This window comes from Drosophila obscura, unplaced genomic scaffold (assembly GCF_018151105.1).
Source record: "Drosophila obscura isolate BZ-5 IFL unplaced genomic scaffold, ASM1815110v1 contig_150, whole genome shotgun sequence".
NCBI lineage: Eukaryota > Metazoa > Arthropoda > Insecta > Diptera > Drosophilidae > Drosophila > Drosophila obscura.
In genome coordinates, this window is record NW_024542736.1 from 743,734 (window position 1) to 770,235 (window position 26,502).

A 26,502-nucleotide genomic window follows, 5' to 3' on the forward strand; every position below is an offset into this window, starting at 1 on the left:
ACGAAATATTTACACGGCTGCTTGCGCAAGGGAAGAAAATCAGCATCAATTAAATGAAACAATAATTTATGGCAAAAACACTCGAACTGCAAACTCGACGCCAGAGCCAGCAGGAAGCAAGAAGTACAGTCACACCGAGATCAGAAAGCTGCACATAGAGAGCAAGAAGAGAGCAGCAAACGTTGTGCATAATTTACCAGTGATAGCAACAGAATTTAAATAAAATTTACGATATAATAAAAACAATTACCTAATTACAACAGCAGACAAAAAGAAGAAAAACCAACGCAGAAATAATACCCGCCCCCCCAAAAAAATTTGTTGTAACTGTTGAAGTTGTTGTTGATTATTCATAAAAAATCGTTAGTTGTTGTTGTTGAAAAGAGATTGAAAGTTGCCTGGTAATACGAGTATGCTGGCAATGCTGTGATCACCAGAGGGACAGAGGGAGAGGAGCAGCAACAACAGCAACAATAATATTTAAAACGTGAGAGAGAGATAGAGCAAAAGCTATGCTTGGCAGCAGAGAAGAGTAATCGTGCTAAGCCAAAGCAGCAACCATAAAAAAAACAGCAAGCGAACAAAAGCGATGCCCAACAACAACAACAACAGTAACAACAGCTGGTCAAGCAGCAGCCACATATCAAAGAGCTAAGCCCGACATAGAAGAGAGATAGCGAGCGAAAGCGAGAGAAACGAATCAGCGGAGAGAGAAGCCGCACAACATTTACCCGCGCCATTCGTCGCCACCGCCCCCGCATCGCCTGCAATGCTCTGGTAGCCAAGACAGTTTTACGGTGGATCACTACTGTGGCGGCGGCGGAGGCGGCGACACACAGGGGCCGGGATCGGCGGCTGGAGGCGGAGGAGCAGGCGGTGCAGCTGGAGGCTGTCCAGGCGCTAGCGCTGGCGCGGGAGCAGGTGGCTGTGCATCAACGGCTGGCCAATGGTCAGCAGGCGGAGGAGGAGGAGGCGTGACCGCGTCAACGGGCGGCTGCGGCATCGGCATGTGCCAGCATCATGGGCTCACATCACAGTCGTTGATGTCCGGTGGCTCGCACATCTCGCTGCTGGGCAGCAGTGGCAGCAGCGGCATGAGCGGCAGCGGCGTCGGCAGCAGTGGCCAGGGCATACCCCAGTGCCCGGCGGCGGCTGCTGATGCCGCCATGATGGCGTCGGGCGGCCACTGTCGCAGCATGAGCGGCCTCAGCTCAATCAGCATGTCGGGGCCGCCCTGCCCGCCGCCACCGGCCCTCTTCAACCCGTGCAGCTCGGCGTTGTCGCTGCAGCAGGCGGCGGCAGCGGCGGCGTCGTCCCGTTGGGGACCGCGCACCTCCTGCCCCGTGCACAGTCCGTTCCGTGTGCGAGTGCCCAATGGCTCCATATGCTCCGGACACCAGGTGAGAGCGAATCAAAAACAAAACAAAAAAAACCAAAAACTGTCGTGCGTGAGAGTTTGGGGCTTCAGGGGAAGCCCCCCTTTGGTGCTGGGGTACAGACAATAATCATAATCCGTATTCCGTAATCTGTGTCTAAAATCCGTTAAATAATTTGCATCCGTTAAGTCAAGAGTCAAGAGCAGCCCACTGTGCCTGCCCACAAAATGTTCTTTGCGCTTTTCCATTTTCATTTTGTACGTAAATGCTTTAGATACATTCGTATTTAGATACTTTACTTGTACTGTAAATATATGCAATAGATCTCCACACAATAATATCCATTAGCCCGACTGACACATCTCTCTGTTCTATTTCTATTTTCTCTTTTCTGTTACTCCACTCTCTGTGTGGCACGCGCCTCCTCTCCTTTGGCCGGCAGGTAAGCAAAGCAATAGCGGAAACCAAGTGCCCCACACAGATTTTGGCTGAGCCCTGAAATGTGTCAACGACATGTAAGATTATTTTCATTTGGTTTTTGGGGTTGACCAAAAAACACACGCACACACTCACATACCGCCACGCACACCACAAAAAACAAGGGTACACGAGGGAGGTTATATGGGTTGACCGGAAGTTTTATCTCTGAGTATTTTGTAGTATTAGTGGACAAAAAAATTCTCCTCAAAAGCTTGCTGGATACACAAAACTCAGATATCTATTGCGAATTTCCCTCGCATCCACTCTCGATATAATGGCATTTGCTACAACTCTCCTATCCACCCTCGCAGCGAAAAGGGGATGACTCATATAGTTTCGCAAATTATAAAGAGCTCGATTCACATGATTGCCCAAGCGGTGACCTGGGCCTGGGACCATACTTGGATTTGGGTGTTTCGGCATGTGGGTCTCCGGTGCCGGTGCCGTGCCGTGCCGTGCCTTTGGTAGCTTGGGCTGCCTATCCCTAAATCAGCGACAGGCGCAGGTTTTGGTTTACTGCGCCGGCAAAGTAGGCAAAGGCAAAGGCAAAGGCAAAGAGCAGGGCGCAAAAACATGGCAAGAATAAAACTACGATGTGGAAACAGAAACTAGAACAACGGCCAAGAGCAGGAGCAGGAGCAAGAGCAGCGGGTTCGACTATCAGAAATCCCGGCTTTTGTGACAATTGCCATTTAACGTTGTTTCTCTTTGGTCGTTGGTCCCCATTCCTCGATTGGGTTTCTTTTTGCTTTTCCGGCTGGCTCCTTGCCGTGTCCCTTTTTTTGGGTGACATCAAATTGAATGTCACTAATGCAATTAGTTCACACAAAATAATTCTCTTCCACTCGATTATAGAGCATAATATGCTCGTTGTCATTTATTATGAAGAACCTCACGCACACGCACACCCGCACACATACACACCGACCAAAAGGGAAGTCCTGTTTCCGGTGGATCCAAAAGGGAACCGAGATATATACTTGTACGTATATATGTATATGTATGCAAAGTACGGGGCATAGCAATGGCAAGGCGCTGGAGTGTAGAAAGAAGGTGAAACTTGGAGCTGGTGGTTGGGAGACTGAAGGGCGTTGAGTGGGTAATTTTTGTGCCGGGCGCGCCTTAAATTTACATAAATATTACACAAGAAAGGCAATGGGGGATGTCGGATGGGGCTTTGGTAGATGCTGAATGTAGAGGGACTAGAGGGAGTGAGGAATAGCAAATAGGCTCGTTATGAGGCAGACACTCAGTATTTTTTTTTTTGGAGGATCATGCTGCGCCAGAAGCAGCAAAAGGTGTGGTCACAACAGCCCCTAAATTGTGTTTAAAGCTAACGATGAGAAGTTTTTGGATATTGCCATTTAAGAGATGATATTTAGATTGTTGTACGAGTCCTGAAAAAAACAGCAAAATATTAAAAGACTAAGGGCAATGAGGAATAAAAAGTTGAAGTTGTTTTCAAACGAGAAGTTTATTTGAAATTTGTTAGAAAAGTTTCTAAAAGTCGCGGATTTATATACTTAAAAAAACAAGAAGAACTCCAAATTAAGTAGGTAATTCTTAAGTTCTCTTATCATTTCGTTTAGGCTGTCTTTTTCGATTTGAGGGGAACGACTTTCGAGGGCCACTAAGTATTGATTGACAGATTTTTATTGATTGAAGCAGTCATTTGTTGGCTCTTTAAGCCCACAAGTCAACAAGGTGTAAAATGTTTTCCCTTGATTATCTTTCGCATTTGTTGGAAAGCATTTTGTTTTATCTAAATTATGCCATAAGAGATGCCAAAAATTTCCACTAACTTTGAACATTAACCGAGTAAAAACATCAAATTTGATGCTTGAGAGAATTTCTAATTTCTGTGAAGAAACACACACAGAGAGTGAGAGTGAGAGAGAGAGAGATGTGAACTAACACCTGCCTTGATGGCCATCATTTTGTGTGTGTGTGTGTGCCACATATGGTCGTGGCAGCAGCAGCAGAAAACATTTAGTATTCCCTCTGGCAGGCTTAAAAAACTTTTATCTTGATGGAAGGACTTGCCAGCGCTTTTTTGGAAAGGAAGGAATGAAATAATAGAAAGGAAGGACAAAATGACTCAGTAACGGAGCGAGTGACGGACTGACGGACTGACGGACTGACTGACTGACTGACTGACTAGCCTGCCTGGCAGCCTTGACACTCTTCATTTGTGAATCCGTTAATTGCGCTGGCAAGGCGAGAGGCAAAAGCACTTGCTGCTGCTACACATGTATGTGTGTGCCAGTGTGTACACATAGCTCACACTACAAGTGTATGGCAATGTGTACTACGCATACATCAGTCGCTGTTGCTGCTGCTGTTGCTGTTGCCGTTGATGATGATGAACAAGCATGAACAAGCACAATGGGCCCCCGAACAAGCAGTTAGAGGCTGTAAAAGCAACAACAGAAACGCCAACAACCAGTTACAATGGCGATTACAAGCGGCAAGTGTGTACATTATTTCGCAATTTACCAGCCTAGTCCCCACCCCTCAGACACACACATACACCAAACTTCAAGGGGAAAAAAACAACATAAAACAACAACAGCAGCAGCAGCAACTTGAAAAGCAACAAAAAAAAAGAAGGAAAGTACTAGAAGAACAAACAAAAAAAAAGTTAAGAAATAATTAGTTTACTTGTTAGGAAAGTGAGTTATCGCCCTTTGTGCCGCTGCAGCCGTTGCTGTTGCTCTGTTGCTGTGTTGCTGTGTTGCCCTGTTTTCCTAGTTGAAATTGAATAAACAAATTTTACATGCCACACACACACACACAGGCTAACAGGCACACACGCATGCGAGACACGCATAGAAAATGTGTCGAGTGTGCAAAAATAATAATATTAATAATAATGTGTATTCACAAAGAACAGCTTAGCAAGTGTGTGAGAGAGCAAAGAGGAAAACAAGAAAGAAAAATACATAGACTACAAGAAAAAGGGGAAGCGTAGATTTAATACCCTATATCTGCCATATAATGTGCAAAGTATAAATTAAATGAATGAGTAATACATGAGGACTGCTTCGGAGATTATTAAATATTTTTAAACTTTTACTAAAACTGCTTTTTGAAGCATTAGTTAATGTGCTGCACCAATCAAATCCAATGCATTATTTCCCACAAGTGAATTGTTTGTTTTTCAACATGCCTACGCAAGGGTGTAAACCGCTTAAGTTTTTGAACGCGAAATTTTAATTATCAACTGAAGAAATACGCTCTTTCCGAGTGTGTCAAATCGCTGATTAAAAATCAAAAAACACCCTCGAAAACATCTGCATAGAGAGAGAGGGAGAGAAAGAATGAAAGGAGTTGGTGGCATGGGCTATAAAATTACATTTACATATGCTTATGTGTGCGTATGCGGTGTGTGGTGTCTCTGTGTGTGTTATGAATGAGGCAAAAAGTGTTGCCTACCTAACGGCGTCATTAGTCACACACGGGCGAGATGCAGAGATGTTACGTTGCGGGAGACAGATAGGGAGCGATTCAGGGGGGGTTGGCAAGAAGGTGGCAGAAATGACAATATGTTGCGCCCACGGGAAAAGAGTTTTCACACCGCTGATAGATGGCAAAGATAAATGCAAAATATGCGACTGAGAGAGAGAGAGAGGCAGATACACTCCATATGGGTATGGACACACCGGAAATTTGTGGTGCGAACCAAACCCAAAAACCAGTACGACAGACCGAACCCAACCGACGACCCAGCCAAAAACCTTTGTGGCAAAAATATATCAATATGTATTTGTGTGGAATTCTGTGTATTTTTTGTTGTTGTTGTTGTGATCCGACTTCCCCCGCACCCCTCTGCAAAAAATTGAATGATGAACAGAGCCCGGCCTGACAACAACAAGGATGATGCTGCCGCGCTGACAATGATGTCGCTGCCATTGTTCGCCCGATAAGGGAGCTGGCAACTATTACCTGGGACGGGGTGTGGAGTTGAGGGTGGTAGATGGGAGATGGGGCTGTCAATCAATATGCCCCATCATCATGCATCATGGGGGGAGGGACGGGGACGTCCTTCGGGTGAGCGGGTGGATGGTGGTTGCTGGGTAGCTGGAATGTTTGATGCTGGATGCTGGAGTCCCCCGTCAGTCAATAATAATGCCAACTAATAGGCAGGAAGCGTTAGCCGCCGCCGCCAGGCTGGAGGAGCTTCAGGAGTCCAGAAGGAGGAAGGATGCCAAAGGATGCCGCTCAATTACCATGACATAGTCGTACGGTGAATGTTGTGTATTCGATCAATGTTAACTGTAAGACTGTGTCTCGGTGGTTGCCAGCCAAGCAACAGCAGCAGCAAGGCAAGCAAGCCGAACCGGATGTGGAAGTGTAGTCAGTCGAGCAGGCAACAATAAGTTTGCCCAAGTGATAAGTTCTGATAGTGTAAAGTTTCAGCTACAAAAACCCCTTTGCGCTTTGTCCCACGGGGTAAGAGATAGACCGCAGTGGGCTTCAGCTTCGCCTCTGGCTTTTCCCGCACACACACACGCACACACACACACGACATGAACAGATAGGACAACCGCAACCTGAGCCAGACCTGACAGCTTGACAGCCACGGTCCGGGGCCATCAAAAAACTTTAAACAACTTTTTGTGCTTTTTTGGGTGTTTTTGTTTTGTTTTGTTTTGTTTGCTCATGCTCTACTCTTGCCGAGGGTATTCGGGGTGGCTGTGGCTGTGCTGTGGCGACAGCAGAGAGGAATATCTTTAAAATCTGAAATATATTACAGGATTTCTACATATTTGACATGGGACTGAGTGGGAATCGCTTGAAACAAAGTTTCGGATTTAAAGATTAAAGTTTTCGATTGGTTGTTAAGTTGTTAGCGAAATTGTGCAAGCTACTGATAATTATCAGTTATATATTTAAGGAAAGAAAAAATGTATACTAGTTTTATATAGCCATGAAATATTTTTATTCCGATTCAAATGATTCCGCCATTCTTCATGTTCTCTTCTCTCGGGTTTAAGTTGGGGTTAAGCAGAAATTAATCATGCAGCAGATTCATTTGCGGTCTCCCCACATATCATACATATTATATATATATTCTGTAAACCCTTTCCTGGTGCCCTGCTCCTAGCCAGATAAGGTGCCAAATGCCAGAAACTCTCCGAGTGAACCTGGCCATGAGGCCAGATTAACTGACTGAAGTCGGGCCACCGGACTGCGACCTGCGACCTGGCACCTGGGGTATTTGGGGGGGCCTGTAGAGGGTCTGGTCTGGTTTGGTGGGTTGACGTTGTCTGCCTACCGCTGCACGTTGTACTAATTAAAATTCGCCATTAATCCAGATGATTCAGCTGTCAACGGCTGCCCCACTCCTGTGTAGAGTTTCCTATCTGTTTTTCCCTACAATCTGCAGCCTCCATTAGCCGGGGAAAAATGGATGTGGAAGCCATTCGCAGTCGCGCGTACGTGTGTAATTGACGTGTGGCCTGGAATATTAAAGAGAGTAAAATCCTAGAATACTTCCTCTCGGAATACTGCCTGCCTGCCCCTGTGTTCCTGTGCTGCTGCTGCTGTCGTTGCCAGGGCTGTGTAATTATTAAAACCAACAAATAACGTTCGTGTGGTCGGTCGGTGTGAGGTCTCCCACAACGAGCAGAGGCCTCTGCGATGGTTGGTGGTTCGTGGCTTCGTCCTTTGGTTAGTGGCTTAGCATAAAGCTGGGGAAAAAAATGACCATGGCCAGGACCATGGACTGACGGATAACAATAGACCTGACTCAGCAGCCATAGAGGAGCAGGAGCAGGGGCAGTTAGCAGTAGCAGGGGCAGGCAGCAGTAGCAGGGGCAGGCAGTGATTGAAATTTAGCTGGAAAAGAGCTGATGACGGCTACCAAAGAGATTATAGCTATTGGCAAAGCTCTGCGGCTCTAAAAAGAAATACAAAAAATAAGTTGAGTATTATGGAAGCATACAAAAATCATTACAAATAAATATATTAACGATCTTTTTTGCTCCCAACTAAATAATCAGTTATTCCGTTTTAATACGAGTTACATTTACATCTCTTAAAATATTAAAAGATTTTGTTCATATCCTTTTGCTTTTGGATTAACTTTTGCAGTCCATATTTAATTTGCCGAGTTTAGCACCTCTGCAGAGTTCGGTTACAGAGCTAAGCTCTATAAAAAAAAAATGAAGAACCCTCTAAAAGTTTTGCATCATGTCAAAGATTTGTGCAAAGTTTCCGCTAAACTTTTGCCACCTGAATCATTTAAGAGCTAGTTGTGTTGAAGCACTAGGGGCCGTGGGCGGAATGCTCGGAAGATGTTGTTTTCGCTTTGCTTTTGGGGAGAGAGAGATTTTACTGTTGGCTAACCTTTCTTCTACTACAGTTCTTCTTTTGGGCATCCCTTCTCTGGTGGTCGGTCTAGTTCTGCTGCTGCCACATCAGCAGCAAACAAATGGCAGAGCAGCGGAATGGGCTTTGGATGAATGGGCTTGGCTTTGATTGTTTAGGATCGGACAGGGCATCTCATCTGCATAGAGAGCCCAACTTTAACAAGCACTTAAGTATTAATCATGGAAATCAGAGTCAGCTGTGGGTTGGGGCGGTGTCCCAACTCTTTCTTCTCTTTCCTACTATATGTATATGGGAGTGCTGTGTGTGTCTGTGTGGCCTCATTTGTTCGTGGCTTTGGGGGGGGGGCAAAAACTTTGCCACATCTCGATGCTGGCCTGTTGGCCTATCAATGTCACAGAGTTGGAGCGCCTAATGAGGCATTAAACTTAACTGCTCAACTTTTCCTTTACCGCCTGTCAAGCGCTTATTAAATTTACCGTTTTATTGGGCCAACAACTTGGTGTTAAATATGCTTTTCCACTACCCTACTCCACTTCTGCCACGAAAGTGTCCAACCAAAGTGCACAAGTGGGCGTGGCCAGCGGTGCGGGTTGTGGGGAGGGAGAGGACATGCTTTAAGTGAAATCAGATTACGTTGTTTATCGCCCCCAGTCCGGGGGTACCCTGTCAGCTTAGACCGAAGACCTAACCAGGCGTGAGTCGAGTGCTGCTCGAGTGTAACTCGCCCTTCTACCATCTGCCATCTGCCGCATTTAAATAGTTGCCAAGTTCAGCAACATTTTATTCGAAGTAGTTAATTTCGTTTCAGGCACGGAAATTGTATTACCCATTTATTTAGTCCAAATGCTGTTGCGGCTGCCTTTGCTGCTGCTGCTACTGCTGCTGCTAGATGGTTCACTCGTGCAAAAGCGACGTCAACTGGTGTACATTTGAGTGGCTGCAGTCGTCGTAGCAGTAGGCGTAGCCTCTCCTAACTGTCCTTAATAGGCGGACGAAAGTTTTTTGGCTAATTGGATTGGCCAAAACTTTAGCAAAGGCGCACAAATGGTAGGAATGTTCTGGCAAGACATAAGGAATTCGTATTGGTGCGCTCAAATGAATATCCATTAAAGCAGAATAAGACTTACATATATTAAATATTTTATAAAGCGAATTTCCACATTTATTCGATAGGGAAATCGTAATCCAAATTGGTTGCTCTTTGATTTAATGTGCACTTGACGCAACGAAAAAACATTTAAGCTGCTTAAACGTACAACCAAAATAAGTTTTTCATTTTTAGTTTTACTCTTCAGAGGATTAAGTTTCATGTAAGATTTAATTTTTGCTAAAATTCATCTCTTCCCTTTTACAAAAATAACTACAAAAAAAATAAGCTAAAATGCAAACTGAATACTAAAATTTAGAGTGCAATCCCAACCCATTTAGATACACAAGATTTTATATAATTGAAGCTGATCCTTTATTGATTTTGCATTGCCGGAACATCCCTTTTGCAAACCACTTCACATGCCCCGAGTACTGAAGGTTTGCCTCAAAAGAGCATTTCATGTTTAGCTCAAAATGGAAGAAGGATTTCCAAATCAAAGACCACTAAATTTGATATCCCACACAAGTTTTATTCGCACGCTCCCCAAAATATCCAAATCCAACACACATTGAATTATTGAATTGATATTTATTGATAAGCTCAAAACTCGATTACCACCTGTCAGTCCCAGAACACACCCTACCCAGACTATATATTGGGATAAACATGTTAAGACCTTCATTCATATTGTATCCGTTTTTTATACGCAACTAAGTCTCGTTCTAACTCGGAAAAGGGACTGCTGTGGGGTGGTGGGCTCTGTTCTTGGGAAATGTTCTGCTAAGAAGCATTATGAAATATTTATGCACACGGCACTGCGGGAATTCATGTCATTCATCTGCTGCTGCTTCTTGTGGAGTGTATGTATGGAGATGGAGTGTGACTGAAATCTATCAAAAATAGTAGTTGCAACTGACAGCACAGGGGCAGAGTTTCTAAAAGAGAGCAGCCAGGAGCAGCCAGCAGCAGGAACAGGCCTTTTGGTTACGGTCTTGAGGTCGATGTCAACACTGTGCGTCGTCTGTGGCGGAAATGAAACGTGCGTCTGCAAGCTTGAGGGGTGTATGTGTGTGTATATGTGTGTAAATATACATATGAGTGGCAGTGTATAGGTAAAAGTGTGTGTGGGGTCCTGCCTGCTACGTGGTTGCCCTGTTTGTGGCATTGAGTAATCATCAGCGTTGAAAATTGCGTTTTTTATGATGCCAGTGGATTGGGTTGGGCTTTATATGGGCATGAAGAACAAGAGGCTGCAGTGGGGGGGGAGCGGAGTAGGGTGAAGTGAAGGGCATTGGGGCGAAACTGCTGGCTTAGCATTGTGGTTGTTGTGGTACTTAGCATACAAAATATACTTATATATGCATTTCTATATGCGTGTGTGTGTAGGTGGTCTGGTCGTCTGTGTGTGTGTGTGTGTGTGGCAAGTGGCACAGCCTGGCTACGCAGTAAAATCCTTTTTTATGGCCTAGCCCAATGTGACTTCAGCCCTCTGTTAGCTTCAGGCTGTCTTCCCTCCCGCCCACTGGAATATCCTCCATGTATCGTGGCCGCTGTTGCTGCCACTGCCTGCGGTCTGTCGGCGTGAGGCAAGAGCAGGGCCAAAAATTAATTTCGCAACATATTCAAAGTGTTATTAAACATAATTTATTAAAACCGAAATTGTATGAAGTCAAGCCGTTTGTTGCCGCTGCTTTTCGTTTTAGATTGTGGCCAGGGTTCACCATAAATTGTTGAGATTTTTTTGTTGGTTCCCAAGAAGCAGGCAGTCTGTCGCAGTAGCGGCAGGGGCAACAGCGGGGGAGGGCGCCATTTATGGGTTTTACTTCGAAGGGGTCATGAGGTCATGTTTGTGCCCTCTCTCTGTTGTTGTTGTTGTTGGTGTTGTCGCTTTAACGACTTTTTTGAAATGGAGATGAACCGCTCTTTGTTTTCTTTTACTCAGTTCCTCCATATACCCTGGCAAAGGACCACCAGATAGGATTTGCATAGTCAATCGTTGAGGGTATTTGAAGCTTCGTTATGTCCACAGCTAGAATTCCATTCTCAATCTTTTTTTTATTAATGTTGTGGCTGTTGAACAAATGTCGTCGCCAGTTAATGCTGTAAACCATCCGTGTGATGGGGATAAGGGCCTGGACTGGACTGGGCTGGCCTGGGCTGGGCTGGGCATGATGTATGTTTTGGGGGCGTGCGCAAATCGAAAATTTAATTTCAGAGCCCGAAACGAGCCCTGGCCCCATCGCTTAGCCATCTCATAACGGGCAGCATAATTGCTGGCCATAACTTAGGCCAACGAGACCCCAACAAACCAACAACCGACCGACGACTGACCTTGTTCTGGGTTCTCTTTTTGGTCCTGCAGGCGCTGCTCCATAGCCACGATGTGGTGGCCCGCGATGTGTATGGCGAGGAGGCGTTGCGCGTTACACCGCCACCGATGGTGCCCTACCTCAATGGCGATGAGATGGACAATGTGGAGGGCGGCGAATTGCAGCATGTGACCCGGGTACGGCTGGTGCAGTTCCAAAAGAACACGGACGAGCCCATGGTGAGTACTGGCGGCCAAAAGGGAATCACACACAGAGGCCTCCCTCTAACGCAGGGCATTCAATTTTTGCAGGGCATTACGCTGAAGATGACCGAGGATGGGCGCTGCATTGTGGCAAGGATTATGCACGGGGGGATGATACATCGACAGGCGACGCTGCATGTGGGCGACGAGATACGGGAGATCAATGGCCAGCCGGTGCAGCATCAGTCGGTGGGCCAATTGCAACGAATGCTGGTAAGCGACTGCCCTATGCCTGACTCCACTTTCTAATTGAATTCCGTTGTGTGCTTACCTAATCCTTCTTATTGCAGCGCGAGGCACGCGGTTCTGTTACCTTCAAGATAGTTCCTTCGTACCGTAGCGCTCCGCCACCCTGCGAGGTGAGTTCCAAATACACAAATGTACATCTCGAAATGTTCTTACAATACGTTCAAATAATATCTTAGACCCTGAGTCCCACTACTAATCATACAATAATACAATTCTCATTAGGGCTAGTTATCCATTATTCCATTAGTGCCACTAGTTTGAGAATCCCCCCCATCGGGTGTAAAAGGCAGCAATGCACTTCTTTAGCATCTTTTTTTTTTTGCGATATTTTTCATGAAATGTCCTTGGGCTTAAATATCACTTTTAACTGTGGCAAAGCTTTATTGAATAGCTGTCAGAATTGCACACAGCATTTCCACATTCAGAATAAATCAGTTGTTCGCCAGGGGGATTAAGTAATTTGATGCCATTGAGTGTAAGACTCGTGTTACCTGTCAATTTGTGAAATCAAAATATTAAAAGGGATTAATGATGTGTCCATTATCCCCCCCCACCAGTAACTCCTGCCGTAGTTTGTGCTCTGTGGCCAGTCGATTGCATTATGCAGATTATAAGCTAAAGAAGTTACATAGCTTTTCACTTTATTAATGGTGTAGGTAAATATAGGGAAAAATATATACGAAGCAGGGGAAAACTACTGTGCACTATTTTGTGTAGTTCTAATGCATTATGCAATTACTTGTCTGCTCGTTTACATAACTCTCTCTCTCTCTCCATACTATCTTATTCATCTGACTTGCTTCCTTCCTACTTGCCTACACTCTCCACTACACACACAAATGCAGCTTTTCAGGATCAGACCCGCTCCGGTGCTTGTAAGTATCATTTGCCGCCTTAACAATAGACCCATAATCTCATACACTCCCCCACGCACACACACACACACACACACCCTTAGTAGATGTGCATATTCATAAACCCATAAACAAGTAACAATATTATGCACACAATCAACCCAAATTCGTATAATTTATGCTCTTTGGTTAGTCAACAGTAGCCACAGCAGCAACTATAGACAATAGAACGCTGCATCCCTGTGTCCCCGTATCCCTGTAGTGGGGCCAGCGCATATCCGCCAGCTATAAAGAAAGTCTGTTCTTGACAGCTGTTGGCTGAAAACAGTTGAAGCCGCCCGTCTGTCCACCGGTCCAGCTGTCCAGCTGTCCATCTGTTTCATAGCTCTCAAGTTGGTCCGTTTCGCGCTGAAGTTCAACTGAATAGAAATCAGAATCGCCTGGATACGTAAACTATAAAATATAATTAGCTGTCATAAAAACGAGTCGTCGTTTGCTTGACAAGTATGCGTCAGAAAACTCTTTTGTGCTGTGAATAGAATACAAAATAAGCCAAGCAGAATTTTATATTTTAAAGCTTAACATTTTTATTGATAATATTCCCATGCAATTATAATGCTTTAAATATCTAATGCAACTAGTGCATGCTGTGAAAATTCAAGCATCAATTTTTGAGCAGTTTTTTTTAATACTTTTCTCTGGGAAAATATCTCCGATATCCCATGGAGAATTTTCGTTGCTAGACAATTTGAAGTTAGCCGTTGGCCTTTATCCCACTAATTGTGGTTGCTGTTGCTGCTGCCATGCAAATGAGTTGGGATTATAATTGGGGGAAAAACCAAACTCAAAACCCTTTTCGCTGAGGCAGCCGCATTAGAGCCTCGCCTCCTGACTGCTGCCTCGCCTCCCGACTCAAATTGCAGCGTCAGCAAATAGCAATGAGCAGCACAGCACAGAGCAGAGCAGAGTAAAATGAAAAGCAAAAGCAAAAAACAAAACCAAAACCAAAACTAAATTGTGAACTCACTTTGTGCTCTTTTTGTTTCTGGGTCTGGCTTCTGGCTTCTTCCTTTTCTCGTGCAGATTTTCGTACGCGCACAATTTGATTATAATCCGCTGGATGATGAGCTTATACCCTGCGCCCAGGCGGGCATATCATTCCAAGTGGGCGACATACTGCAGGTAGGTGGCAGCTCAAAAACAGAACCGAACCGAACCGAAACCTTATCATCCATCGATCTGTAGATCATTAGCAAGGACGATCATCACTGGTGGCAGGCGAGACTGGACACGGTTGGTGGCTCGGCGGGCTTGATACCATCGCCGGAGCTGCAGGAGTGGCGCATTGCCTGCCAGACGGTCGACAAGACCAAGCAGGAGCAGGGTGAGTCCTTCAAAGATAATATTAGCTGTAACACAAAAAAAAAAAAGAAAAAAAAAAACTAAAGAAACGAATCTATGCGTATTCTCTATGTGTAATTGGATGCTCGATATAATCAATCAATCAATCAATCGTATGCTATATATTGTAATATATTGGAAAGTGTATGACGAATTCGTAGTTGACCTGACCGCAGGGGAAAGCGCGCTCACTCTCTATCTCTCTCTCTCTCTATGGCTCTGTCTCTTCTCTGTCAGCGCTCACACACACACACACACACACGTAAACCTCACATGTACACACATTAATACACTAACATAATAAGCCCTGGAGAGTTGCATGCCCCAAAAAAGTAGTCAGAGAATACCAAAGAAAATCCCATTTAAATTAAACCGAACCAAACCAAACCAAACCAAAAATGTTGCCAAAATTCTTGATAAATACTCCATGACAAAACGGAACCCAAAACAAAAACCGTCCCTTCCCCATACACACACAAACACACACGCACACATACCAAACAGCTGTAAAATGATTTAATATTTAAAAAATAGCATAAGAAATCACAGCATATACGAGTATACCTACTTTAAAAAAATGTATAATAATATAATGCAGGAGAACCGGGTGCTGGATGTTCCGCTCACGCAGATGGGTGTGATGGATCAGCAGGTAGTTACCCATATAACGCACACAAAAAAACACAAAACCAACCCACATATGACACACAGCCAATTTAAATTCAATGAAAATCCCAAGCTAACCGCCTAAGGAGAGCTTGCCAAAAATTGTCGAACTATAAAAACGTTTCTTCTTGAGTTCTGTTATGCAACAAAAACAAGAAAACACATACAAACACAACAACAACAACAATACATATACTACAGAATTTTAACGATAGCAATTGTATAAAGATTTCACCCCAAAAATTCACCCCACCCAAACAAATAAAAATAACAACAGCAAAAAAAATATCCCAAAACCACCGAAAGTTGTAGCTTATGTAGAAGGCACCGAAACCACCAGACCCCCCCAAGGATAGTCGCCACAAGCCATCACCATCATCTAGAACAACGTAGAACCCAGCACTAGACATCGTTGCGTATGATCATTTTCCCTAACCCGCTTATAACCGAAATAAACTAAAACTAAACCTTTAACTGAATTGTTCCGAGTATCGAGTGTAGATATCCAAAAACAGAAACACAAGCACACACACAGCCAGAAAGAAACACACACACACAGGCCACACTCTGCACGTTGAAGAACACCAGACAGCATTTCCAAATCTAAAGAGATTTCCGGAAGCATCTGTCCAAGAAAGAGTTCACAAAAGTTATCAAAATAAATGGCATAAAAATCAATCAAGAAATATGCGAATCAAACTATAAAGAAATGCATTTTCTATGCTATAAAATGACGAATGCTTATAATAAATACATGCTATAAATGCCAACAAGAGTCGTACTATACTATATAATATTTGCTTGCTTTAATGACTTAATTTTAATGCCTGCTCAACAGCATGTTTGTGTCTGCTCCATCAAGCATGTGGCTCTTCATTTTCTAATAATTGAATATGTAAATTGATTTGCTAAATGGAACTATAAAATCATTTCCCAAAATTATAACCTACAGTAAACTGTTCGATATTCGGGCGCAAGAAGAAACAGTGTCGGGACAAATACCTGGCCAAGCATAATGCCATATTCGATAATCTGGATGTGGTCACATACGAAGAGGTTGTCAAGGTGCCAGGTGAGCATACATTTGAGATTATTTCTCCTCTGTAACAGAGACTTAAATGGATTTGATTTCTTTTCAGTTGGTGATCCGAACTTTCAGCGCAAAACGTTGGTGCTATTGGGTGCCCATGGGGTGGGCAGGCGGCATATTAAAAACACTTTAATATCCAAGTATCCCGATAAGTACGCCTATCCCATACCACGTAAGTTCAAAAGTCTTTAGCTAAACTACTTGGTAAAAATTTTAAGGTTTTTTTTGCATTTATTTCAGATACAACGAGACCTGCTAAGCCCGAGGAGGAGAGCGGACGCAGCTATTACTTTGTCTCGCACGACGAAATGATGGCGGATATTGCCGCAAACGAGTACTTGGAATATGGTGAGTCGTAACCAACTGCAGCACTCAAAGTAATACTTAGGAATTCACCCAGGCACGCACGAGGATGCGATGTATGGCACCAAGCTTGACACTATCCGACGCATACACACGGACGGCAAGATGGCCATATTGGATGTGGAGCCGCAGGCACTGAAGATACTACGCACAGCCGAATTCACGCCCTATGTGGTCTTCATAGCGGCGCCCTCGCTGCAGAATATCGCCGATGTAAGCGGATGCCTGGCTGACTGGCTGACAGCTGTGCCCAGTGTGTTTTTGTTTGTGTGCCTCTATGCTAATTGGTTTTCTTTGTTTTACTATCTGCACGACAGTACGATGGCAGCCTGGAGCGTCTGGCAAAGGAATCGGAAATGTTGCGTCAAATGTATGGCCATTTCTTTGATATGACGATTGTGAACAACGACATTAGCGATACGATTTCCGCGCTGGAAACGGCCATCGACCGGGTGCACACCACACCCCAATGGGTGCCAGTCTCGTGGCTCTACTGACAAGACAGTGAACTGGAATGCCCCGATTGCCTAGAGGGTTGCGATTGCGAGTGGGATGCATATACACAGGCCTCCAATGTGGCGCTCTACTGAGTGCAGCAAACACAGTTACATCACAGCTACTATACCACAATACACCACACCAGACACCACACCACAAAACAACACCATTAAAGTATTACCAAGGCACAAAAATACACCAGCAACAGCAACAGCAATAGCAACAGCAATAGCAACAGCAATAGGAGCAACAGCAGGCACAGCAACAACAAACTGCAGTGAAGACAGAAAGCGCTTGGCGCCAAGATATACATAGGTATGACGAGGATATAGAAGAGAAGAAGGAGGAGAGGGTATTCATGGGAACTGCGGTCGCAACGTAAAGACAAAATGTTAATTGTAAAACGAGCTGTAATTTGCCTTTTACTTTGTTAAATTTAAAAGTGATTAATTTTACATTGTATTTGCCATTCCAATGGGCTGCCTGCCCCAACCTAACCAGTCAGGGCAGGGCAGGACAGTCTGTCATTATTATGTTTATTATATTTATGATTGTTTTGTGTTCACGTTTTTGTTTGTATTTACTCGTATTTATTTTGTTTTTCTTTCTGTCAGACAGCATTAAACGCTTATGTTAATCTTGCACTTGTTAGTGTCTAAGTTAACTGAAACACAAACCGAAACCGAAACAGAAACCGCAACTAAAACACTCTAAATTGTTTCAATCAAAGATTATTTCAAAACACACACACAAAAATACAAAAATAAAAATAAAAACCCAAAAAAAAAAACAAATAGAAATCCGAAAATTGTCTTGTGAGAGGCGAGCGGAAAACGAGTTAGTAAATTATAGTGAAAAAAACTACGTAATTAATTATAATTAAACATAGCAGCAACTAAAATAAAAACAAAAAACAAAAACAAGAAGTGCAGGAATATGTTAAAAAGCATATGAAGAGAGCAATTTCAAGTGTTTCAAGCCCAAGTTTAAATGTATTCCATATGGAAGAGCAAACAAGGACAACCCAATCGTAAAGTAATGTGTACGTTTTAAATGCAATAAACATTAAACAAAAGGACCCGTATAATAAAATCACTTACACACGAACACACACAAAGCAAAAAAAAAACAAACACACACACTAAAATATTACCAAGAAAACAAAAAAAAAAAACTAAATTGTTGACGTTTAAATAAATTCAATGGGAAATGATTAAGAATGCAATCAAGAGATTAAAAAAAAATACATAAAAAAGAGTTTATAAAATAAAAAGCAGGCGCGTTTAATTCAAGCAAAAGCAATTAAAGGACAAACATTAAACAAACAACAACAAAAACATAGAGTGAGCACAACAACAAACACATACTAACAGCAATTACAACAGAAGTAAAAATCAAATAAGAATTATACTATTTAGAGGCCAATGAGAGAACTGGTGCAAGAGTGCGCGGGTACGGGACGGGACACGACACGTATAAATATATAGCAAACACACACACGAAGAATGAAATGAACGAAAGAAATGATTAGTACAGAAAATATGTGTAAACATAACATAACATATATACATATATATATTTTTCGAACAACTCAAAACTCAGGTTGGATACATTGAAAATCAGTCAAGTTCAATAAGATTAATATAGCGGAGCGCTTCCTTTTAACCCACAGCCAAAAACAAAAACAAAACGAAAACCTTAACAAACCCAATCGAAGTTTACAATGGAATCCACACAGAATCCAATCGAATTGAATCGAAATGAATTGCAGTTTACCCACAAGCCAAGTTACCACCCTAGCAGCAGCAGCAGCAGCAGCTTCTAAATAAAATCTTTTCTAAATGTTTTACAAGTACACAAAAAAAATGTCTTTAGCAATCAGAACCCCGGCTCGCCTTCAATCCAAAATCATTCATTAAGCATCCAGACATTTAGACCACGCGCTCATTAGCTTTCTGCTCCTGCTCTCACCGAAGCTTTCCCTGCTTCCGTTTGATTGTAAAAATGCGCTCATTATTTGCTTGGCACAAGCTTCTACAGAGCAGGATAAAAGCTGAATTTAGACTTAAATAAAAACTTAAACTTAAATAAAAACAACTCGTTAAAATTGGGCAATGTGGATTAAACTCTATGCGAAATAACTTTTGGTCAAGAAAAGCCACTTACCATAAATATTAGACTAAAACACATTTGACTTTGTAATTCCTACCACCACAGGCACCCCGAAAAAAAACAACACCTCACTCTCCCAGTTAAGCCAGAGCTTAGTTTTAGCCTGACCATAGAACCCACAGAGACACCACACAGACACCACAGCACACACAAATGAATTACCAGAACAATTCTATGGTTTCAAAACGGTTGAACAATTTTTGCATAGAGAATTATTGTTGAACGCTGAGCTATGACTTTTTGGTTCGGAGCGTATGAAAGACAAAAGAGACAGACAGGACAGCAGGCAAGAGGCAGTCAATGCAAATCATAGAAGCATCCCAATGAAAAACCTACCCGAAACTGAAGAACTAACTACCTACCCACAACAAAAAACAAAATAAAAAAACACAGCCGAGTGGCCAAATTAACTAAGTATTATACCCTAAAAACGAAAAACGATGAACTTGTGCAGAACAACGTGAAGAAGCGGAAGTGTATGTATATGTTGCAGTTCCACTCCCCCCAACCTAGGCAGGGTGTGCCAGAAAACAAACAAAAAAGGAAGAATGCTCAAATCAAAAATCTAATATTTTATGATATAAAAACAATGAAGAGAAATGATCAGGATTATAATGGAATGGAAGTCACATTCCAAGAATGAGCTAGAATTTCGAAGGGATTCGTTTCTTATTTTAAAACTGATCCGTTTTTTTCTTAGCTGATGCGAGCAAATTGTAGCTGTACACTAAGAATAATTTCACACTAAGATTAAGCGAAAATTTATTGTTGATATTACATAAAAAACCAAAAAAGTGGAATGGAAATGGAAAAACCAGAAGGCGATAAAGATAGAAAAAAAACGATAAATGAAGCAAACCAAATGGATTAGAATTTTTCTCTAATTTTGATAAGTGGTAGACGACGACGATGATGATGAAGAAGCTAAAGATAATGAGGATGAGATGATGACGAGTTGATATAATGCTTATGATCTCCAAAGTCAATATGTGTAGGATTGGCACGATTTGAGCAAATTGAGTGAATTGTTATTAAAATAATAAATGAAATGAAGTAAAGTGAAATGTGTGGATCGATGGATCGATATCGATCCATTGATGCGCAATTAGGTCAAGACGTTAGAAAATATCATTTAAAGTAAATGATAAAAAATGTCATAATATATACATAGTTTAAAATGGGAATAAAAAAAAAAAAACAAAATCAGAACAAAATGGTAATGCGAATTAAAACAAAACAAAACAAAAACAAACAAAAAACCAGTAAACACTGAAATACCGAATTTTAAATACATAAGTTTTGAATCATGCATGCCGCAAAGACAAAGAAAACCCAAAACACAGAAAAAGAAATTAATAAAAAGAACCTCTATATATGGAAATTGAGAAATATATGAGAGATACAATTTCAGTCGGTTTTTGCAATGATTTTTGGGTTATTTCCTCCCCACTCCACCCGAACAGAACAGCCCCAAATACAGAAAGAGAACCTTTCCAGTTCCTAGAAAGCAAGCAGCGAATTTCGTGGAAACTTTCAATGGACAGAGCGCAGAGTGTGTGCCCTTCAAGGCAATTGTGACAAGCGGATGCCCTGCAGCCATGGCTACACTTACACCGACCAGACCAAGATATATGCATACTTTATTTGTATCTCTGAAGCTTCTAATTGAAATACATGAAACATCAAACGTTGCCAACACACAGACTGATACCCCCACTAAGCTGTCGGCTTGACCCAAATTTGTTTGCATGTTTTCAAGGTAATGCGAATTTGATACTTTCGTTTTTTTTTCCTCTGGCTTTGGCTCTTGGTATCTTTAACTTTTTTTTTTGACTATGTTGACCATTCAGTTTGGGGCCTGAGAGAGGCGGCAGAGGCAGTCCCCAAAAGTTTTTGATTACAACAAGTTGTTCCACGATTCTATTGAAGTCTTGCGCAAGCCCCTCGCTCTGCAAACTGCAATCATTTCAATTTGTCGCGCCCCTCCCAGGCTCAGTCTGTGCCCCGTCCCCATCTCCAGCGTTTTGGGTACTTGGTATGCCGGAGGGCCGGTCCGGTCGAGCAACGTGCCGGGAAACACTAATAAGCGGAAAAGCTGTCAGTCTGTCGTCCCTCGAACACCCAGCCGATGACAGCTATAGATATTTGTGTCAAAGTATTTCCATCATCATTCGACTGGCCATCTGCTGCTCCAACAGCGATTCTGCCGCCAAGTCATTGAACTGCAACTGCCTCTAACCATCAATAGAATATCATTCAAAATAAGAGTTGTTTTTTTTTTTTGGAAAAATTTCTTTTTTGTTTATTATTTTCCATTTATTGTGGTAAGTAATCATTTAAACCATAATTTAAACATAAAAACAATCATTTAATGATCAGTAAGATCTTAATAATTAAGATTTATTAAGTGTTTTTCGGACGTATCCCACTGTGCTTCTTCCTTAAGAACATGAGTCGAGATTTGCCAGCAACATGTGCAACTCATACCTGTAACGCAAAACTGAGTTGAGAGCGCAAAAATGCTCTCCGAATTGATTGAATATATAACAGATTTTAACTATTTACTTGAGGTATCATGTTATATTTTGCTTAAAACATGTTGAGGCAACATGCTGCCGAGCAACAATTTGAAGCGGGCGTATTTGAACGGCCTTTCCGCCCGCCCCGATCTGGGTACTGTGGGACTGGTTTTAATTGAAATATTTCTTCGAGTCTGCGCGGTGGTGGAAGTTATGACCACGATCCGATCCCGTTCCACCGGACCGTTCCCAACTGCTCGCGTTTAAAGTGTAAGTGCTTTCGGATTCCGGCTTTTTAATTGCAATTGAGGCACGTTTCTTCAGTGTGTATACGTACACCCGCTCTGGCCTGTGGAATTTGAGTGTACTCGAAGTGTGCTGTGTGTGTGTGTGTGTGTGTGTTACTGAAACCCAATACCGATCGGTACCGATCTGAAATATTCTGTTGGCTGGAGGAACTATTTTTGGATGGTCTAGGAGGGATGCTTATCACTGTGAAGGCGCCGCCATGCGTAGCTCAGCGCATAGCTGTCATCGCTGACCTTTAGCCCGCCCCATCAACAAAATATAATTAAATGATAATCTACTCGCATGGCATGGCGCTGCTGCTTTTGTGCAATGGCCCCTGCTGCTGGTCTGTCAGTTACGAGTAGCTTGGCGATAAGGCCAAACCACTGCCAAACAACTCTCCGGACTCGAATTGTGCTACCCAATCCCAATCGGCGAAGTCTCAATCTCCATCTCCGTCTCAGCCTCAGTCTAAGTCTAAGTCTCTGCTCTCTCCAGTCTCTGTATAAGTTAAAGCTTCTCTGAATACTAAAAACCAAAAAGCGGCTTCTGGGTTGATGGTTACGTCAATTCCAGTTTGAGTTCTCGTGCAGGTAAAGTAAATAACAAACAGAAACAGAAACAGTTCGCAGTCAGGCAACTTTTGTTTAACACCACACACCGCTCAAGGAAACAGCACACAACGCATACGGAGCAAGCATAAAATTATATACTCGTACTATACTTATAAACTGCAGACCTTAAGCCCCCCCCGCCCCCAGTCAGTGTGTGATGTGCTGGTGCTGTGCCCTTCGTCCCAGACCAGACCAGACCAGGCCAGGCCAGGCCAGAGCAGACCACAAAAGACCGCATAAAATGCGCATAAAGAATCTCCAATTGACTGAACTGAGCTCTGACGGAGAGAGACTTTGAGCTGAGAGACCTGAGACCTGAGACGACTCTGGGCAAAAGACAGCGTCAGAAAGTCACAGTTGGACGAGTTCAGCTGCTTGGGTGTATGGTTATTGGAATGAAGTGGAGTGGAGTGGAGTGGAGTCCGAGTGCGCGTATTGAATTTTTGATCATCTCAATATCCACTGTCTCGGCTCTGCTCGGCTGTGTTGTGTGTGTGTCTGTCCGTCTGGCGGCTTTTAGGTCTTTTGCACAAGGTTATGCGACTGCTATTGTAAACACTACCTGTCATTATATCATAAACCTATGCCACACTTGCTGCTGCTGCTGCTGCCCCTCTGACTGACAAATGTTAAGCTTAACTTTGGTAATTTGCCAAAGAGTCAGCAGCCGACTCTCAATGAGAGTAGCGCGCCGGAAACTTGTCAGCAGACACCCCCCCCGCCCCCACCCCCTCCCACCGCTCCAAAAAAAAAAACGGCATTTTTTGTTACTTCATTTGGAATGGAGCTAAGCTGATTATGTGAATTTAATGATTATAGTTATTAGAATTTGACAAGCACACAAACTGGCTTCCCAGTAAAACATAGTGGGGGGGACTGTTTTTTTTTTATTTCATTGAGCAGAATAAATTGAAAGATGTTTGCAATCTTTTTTGGGTTCATCGATGAGGCCAAGTGTGTGAGATAATACACTACTAAAGTATACTGATTAAAGCAAAGTATATACATACATATATATTAGAAGTATTTCCTGGAAGCAGACATAATGGCAAGCGTGGCATGCCGTTTCGTGCCTTTTGTGCCATTGCCCAACTCCCCCTGGTAATTGTCGTGTCACCCTTCCTGATGTTGTTTTTACCACTGTTAAAGTTTTTGTTACTCGACAAGTTTAGTGTCGCCTACATTTTATGGTTCACTTAAATTGTTAACAATTTGTGAGTGCCATTATATGGTTTTTGTGTTATTGTGGCCTAGCGGTGGCAGTGGCTACTGTCATTTGGCTTAAGTTGCGCTTCACCGATTTGGTTGAAAGCAGCAGAATGGCTTGGCGGGGTGGGGGGGCAGGTGTGACTCATGGGTATGGCTAACACCCGGCGGATAACCTTTGTGAGTTAACCAGTCAAACACGTCGCTGCAGCTTCTACTGCTTCTACTGTTACTGCTGATAACGGGCTTTGCCCGTCTCGACTTGTAAAAGTTGCAATATTGTTAGAATTTATTGCCTAGGCTTGGCTTGGCCTGGGCCAATTTGCTGGATTTTTGGCTGTGGTGGCTTCCTCTCTGGCCATAATTAGGCGAATGGCAAACCTGTTTAAACTAGTGCGCCCAAAAAGGAGAAATACAAAAAAACAACAAAAAAAACGGCTATGGCTTTGCCTGCTATACATATGTACATATATGCATATACATAACGTCTTGCAGGCCATGCAAAATGTTTAGGAAATCATTTGCATGTCCAAACGGCCAAACGGCCAAACGATATGCTGCCGTCGAACCAATTTTGACGGCTTTACTTTGTAGCGTTTCTTTATGGCCACAGCCACAGTCACAGTCTGAACACAACCTGCGGCTAATTGCAGTCACTTAAGGTAGTCAGAGCTAAACGCCAAGCGAGATCATCGCGACGTCGCGTCGTCAGGTTCAGTTGGCCTCAACTCAACGTTGCGGTTCAAGTTCAGCGCTACTGAAGGTTCATGGTCAATTAGAGCTCGCATAAATTATCGCCCGCCTATAGAGTGGAAAAGCAAATACTCTTGACTAAACGTAGACAAACATATATATATATAATTATAGTTTATAGGTAGCCACAACGACAGACTGTAACATTGATAACATTCCGCTGCCCGCTTGCAGGTCCCTTGCATGCTGTGTAGCCCACCGCTGAGCGATGAGCCCGAGCCCATCTGGGCGGCTGGGCCTGTTCTGGCTGGTGGCACTGGCGCTACTCGCAGCCGTCGGCAGTCGCGAGTCCCAGCTGCGCATTGGCAAAGCCATCAATATATTTCTACGCTATGGTTACCTGAGCATATCGATGCGGGTGATACCCATGAATGACAATGTCGAAACGGAGCGTTGGATATTCAAGGAGCCAACCAAAAATATCTACAGGGTGAGCTCAACCCTCTCTCATTTCTCTCCCCCTCTAATATGCTTCGTTTCTTTTCTTTTTTAGAACTTAAGCGGCCTGGCGGAGAGCCATGAGGACAACACGCCGGGCATCTTTCATGGCGATTTCCATATGGAGTTTTGCGATAATCGTCGCCAGCTGTTTCAGGCCTACTTCCGTGACTTCACCGTCGAGCGGATGGACAAGCCGTGGGAGGCCTTCACGGGTGGCTGGTTTCCGGACAATGCGGCCAAGAAGCTGGGCATCAACACCTCCTTCATCCACGGCGACTACTCGTATGTGCTGGTGCGGGTGGTCCGATTCCGTGAGACTGGCAAGCTGAATGCCGACATACCGATTGACCAGCAGCTGGAGCCGGAGGTGCGGGCGCGCATGGATCAGCTGGAGATCGGAAATCTCACGTCGGCGGTGCGCTTCATTGAGAGCGTCGGCACACACTACGTTAACTCGTATACCACGGGCAATTCGCTGTACCAGGTGTTGTGTACAGTCGCAAGAACTTCAAAATGATCAAGGAGCGCATCAGGAGCAAGGGCCTCAATGCGCTCTCCAAGCTGGATCTTTACAATTACTTTGCGCCGTGGTTTGCCGAGCATCTGGGCCAGATCCGTTCGGCCAGTTCGAATGCCACCGTGGAGCGTTGGGCGCGTCGCAAGCTCCAATACGAATACTATGTGGTGAAGTATGTGACCCTGCTGAAGCTGCACGGCAACAGCACGTTGCTGCGATCCCTGGACACGCTGCTGGGCAACGATGCCATCCTGCAGCTCGACCTCAAGTCCCTCGATGTGGTCTTTAGGCTGCAGCCGGACAAGGAGAGGTGGTTCAACGAAGTTCTCGATAATAACATGAAGCTATGGGAGCTCAATATGCCGCAGAGTCATGCCAGTCGGTAATGGTTAATGGATCGGATCGATCGGTGGATTGGATTGTATTGGATTGGATTTTGGGGCCACAGCTTAAAAGTTCCTAGATGCGAGCTTGTAGTTAGGTTCTCTAGCGCGTAATTACTGTTCTGCCTGTGATAGTTTTTAGGTAGTTTAATTAATCAAAAAGAACAATTGATTTGCATTTTAGTAAACTAGTTTGTACCACGATCGCAATACTGCTGTCTCATAGATTTCCTCCTATACATAATTATAAAAATATAATATTAATAACATTTCATACACTTTAATACAAAGATTCAAAATTAAATTCGAAATATACATGTGTACATACTATACATATGTAGAGTATGTGGTCTACTGAAAAAAAGTAAGCGAGAACTAAAAAAAAAAAGTAGCCAAAAAATTGTGTAAAACCAACAGAAAGAATGCATAAAATAAAAGATGTTTGTGAAATGTTTATAAATAAATATGAATCAGTTTATAGAAAAATAGACAGAAAATGTTATGTATCCGAATAACTTTTCTGATTTTTAAACTCAAATTTGAATTCTGCCGCCTAAAATTTGCATTGAGCCAATCGGAACATACTAATTAGGTATTTTCGGCCTGGAACAGCACGGTCACACTGCTAGCATGT

At 43.3% G+C, this 26,502-nt stretch overlaps 2 protein-coding genes across 15 annotated transcripts in view; both read left to right on the top strand.

Annotated features, from left to right (window-relative positions):
• The window catches only part of LOC111073265 (peripheral plasma membrane protein CASK), a 32,060-nt gene extending 14,380 nt beyond the window's left edge, over window positions 1-17,680 (top strand). Inside the window, exons 1-13 of one of the 14 annotated variants that reach the window (XM_022365514.2) lie at window positions 378-1,400; window positions 11,645-11,830; window positions 11,903-12,067; window positions 12,145-12,213; window positions 12,949-12,978; window positions 14,041-14,139; window positions 14,203-14,341; window positions 14,957-15,010; window positions 15,977-16,096; window positions 16,164-16,286; window positions 16,355-16,462; window positions 16,503-16,690; window positions 16,795-17,679. In XM_022365514.2, coding sequence (XP_022221206.1) covers window positions 1,008-1,400; window positions 11,645-11,830; window positions 11,903-12,067; window positions 12,145-12,213; window positions 12,949-12,978; window positions 14,041-14,139; window positions 14,203-14,341; window positions 14,957-15,010; window positions 15,977-16,096; window positions 16,164-16,286; window positions 16,355-16,462; window positions 16,503-16,690; window positions 16,795-16,974 — 1,854 coding nt within the window. In that variant the 5' untranslated portion in view covers window positions 378-1,007 and the 3' untranslated portion in view covers window positions 16,975-17,679. Of the gene's footprint in view, window positions 1-377; window positions 1,401-1,835; window positions 1,892-11,644; window positions 11,831-11,902; window positions 12,068-12,144; window positions 12,214-12,948; window positions 12,979-14,040; window positions 14,140-14,202; window positions 14,342-14,956; window positions 15,011-15,976; window positions 16,097-16,163; window positions 16,287-16,354; window positions 16,463-16,502; window positions 16,691-16,794 lie in introns of those variants that run through there. The other 13 variants (XM_022365516.2, XM_022365519.2, XM_022365507.2 and 10 more) reach the window with 13 other exon arrangements.
• Window positions 17,681-21,792: 4,112 nt separating this feature from the next.
• Window positions 21,793-26,179, top strand: LOC111073262 (torso-like protein). The gene is given in 4 exon segments (XM_022365500.2): window positions 21,793-21,936; window positions 24,702-24,957; window positions 25,021-25,453; window positions 25,456-26,179. Coding segments are annotated over 3 exon segments (1,071 nt in total). The 5' UTR covers window positions 21,793-21,936; window positions 24,702-24,735; the 3' UTR covers window positions 25,872-26,179.
• The last annotated feature ends 323 nt before the right edge of the window (window positions 26,180-26,502 follow it).